Source organism: Haliotis cracherodii, unplaced genomic scaffold, assembly GCF_022045235.1.
Source record: "Haliotis cracherodii isolate W230 unplaced genomic scaffold, xgHalCrac1.p SCAF_1, whole genome shotgun sequence".
Taxonomy (NCBI): Eukaryota; Metazoa; Mollusca; class Gastropoda; order Lepetellida; family Haliotidae; genus Haliotis; species Haliotis cracherodii.
Window position 1 is genome coordinate 3,905,592 of NW_027266264.1, and position 8,309 is coordinate 3,913,900.

Here is an 8,309-nt window from a genome sequence, read left to right on the forward strand (position 1 = left end):
CAATTATCTATATGGACCTATTCTGCCATGGAATCCCCAAGAGAACACAATTATCTATATGGACCTTTTCTGCCATGGAATCCCCAAGAGGACACAATTATCTATATGGACCAATTCTGCCATGGAATCCCCAAGAGATCACAATTATCTATATGGACCTATTCTGCCATGGAATCCCCAAGAGGACACATTTATCTATATGGACCTATTGTGCCATGGAATCCCCAAGAGGGCACAATTATCTATATGGACTTATTCTGCCATCGAATCCCCAAGAGGGCACAATTATCTATATGGACCTATTGTGCCATGGAATCCCCAAGAGGACACAATTATCTATATGGACCTATTCTGCCATGGAATCCCCAAACATATACACATATAGATTACCTATTAGGGCTGGAACAAGTTTAAATTTACTACCCAGGTACCCAACCCCCTATTACCTGACCCTACCTGGAAACCCACTGTAGTTCTCAAGAGTTGGGAACACAATTCTGATTGGGAACTGTTTTACCGAAGCTCTGGCAAAACTATTGACGTAACACATATATCACGATCTATCATGCACTGAAGTTGATTGAAGATTTTTCTCGACATAAACCTATAATGGTCAGAAAAAATGCAAACATTAGTGACTTGTAGTTTGGAGGTTTATCATTATTGTTATCAAACAACATATCACATGACTAATCACAGGTCGGGGTAATCCTGTTGGTACCCAGGTCCTACTCAAGACCAACCCGACTTGAGAACCCAAGTAACCCATCCCAGCTCTAGAAACTTTTGTTTGTTTGTTTTTATGTTTGTTGTTTAACGCTGCACTCAGCAATATTCCAGCAAAATGATGGCAGCCTGTAAATAATGGAGTCTGGACCAGAAAATCCAGTGATTAATGTCACGAGTATTGATCCACTATTCTACAATGGCATCTCCAAGGAAGCACATACACATATAGGGTAGCATGAGCATATATAGGGTAGTATGAGCATGTATAGGGTAGCATGAGCACATATAGGGTAGCATAAGCATATATAGGGAAGCATGAGCATATATAGGGTAGCATGAGCATATGTAGGGTAGCATAAGCATATATAGGATAGCATGAGCATATATAGGGCAGCATGAGCATATATAGCGTAGCATGAGCATACATAGGGTAGCATGAGCATATATAGGGTAGCATGAGCATATATAGGGTAGTATGAGCATATATAGCATAGCATGAGCATATATAGGGTAGCATGAGCATATGTAGGGTAGCATGAGCATACATAGGGTAGCATGAGCACATATAGGGTAGCATGAGCATATATAGGGAAGCATGAGCATGTATAGGGTAGCATGAGCATATATAGGATAGCATGAGCATATATAGCGTAGCATGAGCATACATAGGGTAGCATGAGCATATATAGGGTAGCATGAGCATATGTAGGGTAGCATGAGCATACATAGGGTAGCATGAGCACATATAGGGTAGCATGAGCATATATAGGGAAGCATGAGCATGTATAGGGTAGCATGAGCATATATAGGATAGCATGAGCATATATAGCGTAGCATGAGCATACATAGGGTAGCATGAGCATATATAGGGTAGCATGAGCATATATAGGGTAGTATGAGCATATATAGCATAGCATGAGCATATATAGGGTAGCATGAGCATATGTAGGGTAGCATGAGCATACATAGGGTAGCATGAGCACATATAGGGTAGCATGAGCATATATAGGGAAGCATGAGCATGTATAGGGTAGCATGAGCATATATAAGGTAGCATGAGCATATATAGGGTAGCATGAGCATATATAGGGTAGCATGAGCATATATAGCGTAGCATGAGCATATGTAGGGTACCTACTCTGCTACAGACTCCACCCAGGGTAATGCATGAGTGGAAGAGTCCACAAACAATGCACAATGCACAATTACAAGCTCATATAAGCCTTCAGTTCAGGAGAACTTGAAATTCCTGATGACATGGCGCTGAAGTCAGTGAACATTTGATTGAATCATTCAATTCTAAGGTTCTTTTCAAAGACAATGTGTGGGAAGAGAAACCGAAAAGACTTTCCATGACTTTGTCAATTTCGTGATAGAAGCATCCTTAATTGTGTTTCCGTGTTCTGCAAAACTGAAATGGAATTGTTACCAAAAAATGCATTAGGCTGTACTGTTACCTGTCTGTACCGAAATAATTTATACAAATGGGTATGTCAGGACCATTTTGTTCTGACCTTGGGAAGGGAGTTGTTCGGAGCGTTCATGTGATGTGCCATGTACAAGACAGGCAGAGGAACAGCCAGTAATATCTTAGAGGCCTGGGAAGACCTTTTGTTGCCGATTGCTTTGTTTTTGATTTTAATCTTCAATTTTTGTAACCTATAACTACCATTTGTTTCTAGTATTTTCTGGAACAAATTCTTTTTTTCAAAAGAAATCCCAGACCACAAGAGAATATGATTGGTTCCTTATTATATACATTTACTTCTTCAGACATCATACAAAGCCAATTCTAGCACAAGGATGAACACTGACCAGAGAGCAGGTCTTCACAGGTGGTCATTTACTATCCATTCCATGCACCACTGCTGCCAACTGATCCCCATTCAGTCTGCCTCCTTCTATTGTAACCAACTGATCCCCATTCTGTCTGCCTCCTTCCATTGTTGCCAACTGATCCCCATTCTGTCTGCTTCCTTCCATTGTAACCAACTGATCCCCATTCTGTCTGCCTCCTTCCATTCTTACCAAATGATCCCCATTTTGTCTGCCTCCTTCCATTGTTACCAAGTGATCTCCATTCTGTCTGCCTCCTTCCATTGTAACCAACTGATCCCCATTCTGTCTGCCTCCTTCCATTGTAACCAACTGATCCCCATTCTGTCTGCCTCCTTCCATTCTTACCAACTGATCCCCATTCCGTCTGCCTCCTTCCATTGTAACCAACTGATCCCCATTCTGTCCGCCTCCTTCCATTCTTACCAACTGATCTCTATTCTGTCTGCCTCCTTCTATTGTTACCAACTGATCCCCATTCTGTCTGCCTCCTTCCATTGTAACCAACTGATCCCCATTCTGTCTACCTCCTTCCATTGTAACCAACTGATCCCCATTCTGTGCCTCCTTCCATTCTTACACAACTGATCTCCATTCTGTCTGCCTCCTTCCATTCTTACCAACTGATCTCCATTCCGTCTGCCTCCTTCCATTGTAACCAACTGATCCCCATTCTGTCTGCCTCCTTCTATTGTTACCAACTGATCCCCATTCTGTCTGCTTCCTTCCATTCTTACCAACTGATCCCCATTCTGTCTGCCTTCTTCCATTCTTACCAACTGATCCCCATTCTGTCTGCCTCCTTCCATTGTAACCAACTGATCCCCATTCTGTCTGCCTCCTTCCATTGTAACCAACTGATCCCCATTCTGTGCCTCCTTCCATTCTTACACAACTGATCTCCATTCTGTCTGCCTCCTTCCATTCTTACCAACTGATCCCCATTCTGTCTGCCTCCTTCCATTGTAACCAACTGATCCCCATTCTGTCTGCCTCCTTCTATTGTTACCAACTGATCCCCATTCTGTCTGCTTCCTTCCATTCTTACCAACTGATCCCCATTCTGTCTGCCTCCTTCCATTCTTACCAACTGATCCCCATTCTGTCTGCCTCCTTCCATTGTAAGCAACTGATCCCCATTCTGTCTACCTCCTTCCATTGTAACCAACTGATCCCCATTCTGTCTGCCTCCTTCTATTGTTACCAACTGATCCCCATTCTGTCTGCTTCCTTCCATTCTTACCAACTGATCCCCATTCTGTCTGCCTCCTTCCATTCTTACCAACTGATCCCCATTCTGTCTGCCTCCTTCCATTGTAAGCAACTGATCCCCATTCTGTCTACCTCCTTCCATTGTAACCAACTGATCCCCATTCTGTCTGCCTCCTTCTATTGTTACCAACTGATCCCCATTCTGTCTGCCTCCTTCCATTGTAACCAACTGATCCCCATTCTGTCTGCCTCCTTCCATTCTTACCAACTGATCCCCATTCTGTCTGCTTCCGTCCATTCTTACCAACTGATCCCCATTCCGTCTGCCTCCGTCCATTCACCTCGCATCAAGAAGCCTTAGTGAAAAGTCATCTACAAATCCTGACAGTAATTAGGTCTGTTGTTTTAAATGCCTGTGATATAAGTAACATCATGAAGGCTGTAATGGTTTGTAGTTCCCTGACTCTAAACCATTTTTCATGAAGTGAATCAGCACAAAGTCCATTGTGAGATTGATGGATCCTCGAAGACAGTTAAACTGTCTGGTCTATCCTTCGCCGTCGTCATTGTGGTTACTACACCGTGTGCCTTCCTAATCAAATTGGAAAAGAAACCTGACTGTCACCTGACCAGGTACCTATAGTGAATTACTGATAAACTTGATAATAATTATTGATAAGCTATAATGATCATAATAAACTTCAGTTGTCATAGTGAGTGGGTGAGTGAGCGAGTGGGTGAGTTTGAGGGTGTGAGAGTGATAACAGGCTAAAAGAATAGGCTAGACTTGCTTTACCATATATATAACACATGAGCTGACATTTCACACACAAACTGTAACCAATCAGTCTTTTCCATGCAGCCACCTCAAAGGTAAGATGTGTTCTCATAAACTGTTAGGGTGAGGCAAAAAGCCCCAAAAGAAATTGGACAATTTTACTTAAGTTTAATTGGCCTTTGGATAACCCTGTAAACACCAAAGACTTGTCACCAATGATGACTAAGGAGTTCATCGGTGTTCAGTCATGTGGGGCTCTGCTGAGACAACTGTAGGCATCATCATGTCAATGATTGCTAACCAAATTCTGTCATTGGATGCTCTCATTGAAAATGCCACTATTTGGCAACAGAGAACACCTATAAGCCAAGTGACTACCAATGACACCTGTGTGCGGTCTCATAGTAATATATAGTTTCATTTCAACACTAAAAACTCAAAGACACAATCACTCAAAGTGTCAATGGAGCCAAACAAATGCCGAACAACTGCTTGTTACGGAATGATGCACCCTCCTGAGGCAAGGTAGTTAACTGTCCAGTTAACCGTCCAGCTTCCACCTTAGCCGAACTAGACTGGAATTTTAAGGCTCGATCATACCGCTACCAGTGGCTAATATGATTTATGTCCCTTCTACGTCCCTCCTCTTGACCAATCAGAAATCTGCATGGCAGTTGCCATGTTGTTTACAAACAGGACATCGATTCCGTTCCTCAATATTGATTGGACTATGCATAGACTCAAAAATCCACCCTATAAATAACTCAGAAATTCCAGCCCAGTTAGGCAAGGGTGCAAACTTGACCTTTTTAGTCAGTTACCTCCCTTGCCTCGGGAAGTTGATGCAGGTTTCACCTAATGATATGGCAATAAATGATCACACAACCCACATATTTTCTGATCTACCTGGGTAGTGTTGCATATGCTCTAAGACTATGGCCGAGGTGTGGGGTAATTGATTTCTTGATGCAAAGCTTCAATAAGGCCACAAATCTCCTTGAATATTGCCCTGTCACTCACACCGTCAGAAGGAGTGCCCCATACACCTGCTGCCTGCGCACATGACCACAGACCCATCCTGATTAGCTGATCAACACAGCAACTGACACAATGTCTGACAGATTCCTCATCTTGTTTTATCCTCTTTGGATGCTTATGAACTGCATGTCTGGGAAGAAGGCAGGACACACTTCATGTTGAGACTTAATTTATGGGAAGTATACGACATCAGAATAGCTTTTCACGTCTGCTCTGTTCTGGAAACTGCATTCTAGCCCCAGTCAATATCCAATGCAAGATGAGATTGTGCATCATTCAGACATGATATATATACAAACCACATATCTGTAAATGCCATATCACTCATAAAATCGACACCTCGTAACTTTGTTTTCAATCAAAGTCCTAAACAGCATCTCGTAAACACACATAATTGAATCATTTGAACATAAACATTTGAAACTCATAAAATGAAATATTCATGTAATACAAATACAATTACTCAGTTGTAACAGACTCGTTTCAACAAAGAAAACACCAATCTTATCGTCCTATCAAACAGGAATGATTCCTTCAAGAAGCTATAACTTCCCTCCGCTCCTGGACGTGAATGGGTACCTATTGAGGGTTGGGACCACCTCACACAACAAGGAACCTCCTGATAAGTAGACCCAGACTGTCAGTACAATGTGATGGTTCAATAGATCCCAGATCTCTCTTGATGGATGTTAGAATACTATGTTGCTGTTCTCTTGAGGAGGGCACTGAAAGTATTTCTGCCAAACCATAGTCTATGATTTATGGGATGCACTATGTTCAGTGACGTCTTTGATCATTTAGTTTGAGATGGTAATTTCACATGTTAATGTTATATGTTTCAAATTCATATTCTGGATCTATTTGGGGAAAGATTTTGTCTGATGCGAATTGCTGTAAAAAATGTTGTAGAATTTGTCTGATGTGAATTGCCATGAAAAATGTAATTTATGGAAATACACCAAAAAGAACAAATTGATAGATCTATATCAGATAGAAATATGTAACTGATATCAATTGAAAATTAATTTTATGTTTGCTAAAGATATACCTGTCAACATAAAATAGGAAGAGTGACAAAATGATACAACGATGTTGTAGATTGGTCATGATGAGTGGGATGAGTTGTAGGACTGTATCATGGACATTTTTCACTACTAACATACATATCACATTGTTTCATGACCTCCCTTTAATCATACACATGGCGGAAAAAGCGAACAAACTCGGAATGTTTTACAAATTGCAGCACCATCTGGCGTTCTTTATCGTCAACGTTGTCCTTTAGCAGTTTAGTGTCCTTTTTGTGCACTGAAGTTCTTTAGTACACATAGTTCTTTCTTTAAATATGACGTCTTTTTTGCGAGATGTTCATTGGTGTTGTTTTGTATTTTGAGTTCATTATTCATATGTAAATAATTCGTATTTGTAACATTCATTCTTTATTAATAACGTTTGACTATTATTGCATACTTTTGTCCTTCATTTCAACTTTGTATTTTTCTACCGAATGGCTGCCCATACTTCCCCCACTGTATAATAAATGACCAGTCCCTAATGATAAGTTTACAGTTTTAGGTCATCCAAAATGAACAATGAAAACATGAATGAGCTCATTCGTGACCAACTCGTGTTATTCCAGGACAAGCCGAATAGCGACTCGTGACCCTCTCATGGCCATTTTGGTGACTGAGTTTCGTCTTAACGCAAACTGGCATACCTAAAACAATTGTCAACTTGTTGCGTAATGGCTCACATATATTTCCCCATATATTATTTTTATTTCAGGTGCAATTTAAAGCCCATCGGGACATGCAGAATTATACAGTATGATTGAACACATTTAACTGTGTCTTCGGTATGTTTTTAGATGCAAGACATATGTAAAATCAAACATTATTCCTGAGGGATTCTTTGACGAAGAATTTGAAGCCATACATGAATTCTCATTGGTTTAATTGTTGTATTTTCGCACATAACATTCATTGATAGGGGGACGAGTCTTTGTTCAGGTTACGGAAAGGGGCGAGTGGTGGCTAATGAAATGAGCTAAACAAACACACATACCTGTCATTGTCATGGCAACAGATTGCATACACCTGCTGTTGTAGGAGCAGCCAACTTTCTGGTCTGTTGGTCAGGACAGTGATGAATGGATGGGGAGGAGTCCTGCAAATAGAATCATTGAATCACATTGAATTAGTTCTGCAAACTGAATCTCATTGAATTAGTCCTGTAAACTGAATCACATTGAATTAGTCCTGCAAACTGAAACACATTGAATTAGTCCTGTTAACTGAATAACATTGAATTAGTCCTGTTAACTGAATCTCATTGAATTAGCCCTGGAAACTGAATCACATTGAATTAGTCCTGCAAACTGAATCACATTGAATTAGCCCTGGAAACAGATTAACATTGAATTGCAAAATTTAATCACATTGAATTAGTCCAGCAAATTGAATCACGTTGAAAAAGTCCTTGAAAATTATCGGTGCCATGATAATTTTTTTCACATCATCAGCACATTATAAAAAAAAAGAAAAAAGTGCTTTTTCCAGTATTAAATCCCTTGATGTCTGTGATGTCTGAATTTTTTAGAACCATGGTGACCCGATATACTGCCTAACAACACAAGAGTAATAGCATGGAGTAGTCTGTCACACAGACCCTGATACAAATATATCCAATACAGCCCATGCAAGTCTATAATGTTTGG

General features: G+C 40.6%; 1 protein-coding gene across 1 annotated transcript; it reads right to left on the bottom strand.

The window, feature by feature from the left end:
* Positions 1–2,568: 2,568 nt before the first annotated feature.
* LOC139453853 (uncharacterized) lies at positions 2,569–4,036 on the bottom strand. Its single transcript, XM_071235308.1, has 3 exons — positions 3,497–4,036; positions 3,209–3,440; positions 2,569–3,092 (listed from the first exon to the last, which is right to left on the bottom strand). The coding sequence occupies exons 1-3, from the start codon at positions 4,034–4,036 to the stop codon at positions 2,569–2,571; spliced, it is 1,296 nt and encodes a 431-aa protein (XP_071091409.1).
* Positions 4,037–8,309: the final 4,273 nt, after the last annotated feature.

Excerpts from the sequence above, each read along its gene's own strand:
- LOC139453853 (XM_071235308.1), bottom strand. The coding sequence starts at position 4,036 with ATGGAAGGAGGCAGACAGAATGGGGATCAGTTGGTTACAATGGAAGGA. Across the intron at positions 3,441-3,496 it reads GACAGAATGGGGATCAGTTG|GCACAGAATGGGGATCAGTT; the intron begins GTAAGAATGGAA and ends GAATGGAAGGAG. Across the intron at positions 3,093-3,208 it reads GTTGGTTACAATGGAAGGAG|GTAGACAGAATGGGGATCAG; the intron begins GCAGACGGAATG and ends CAATGGAAGGAG.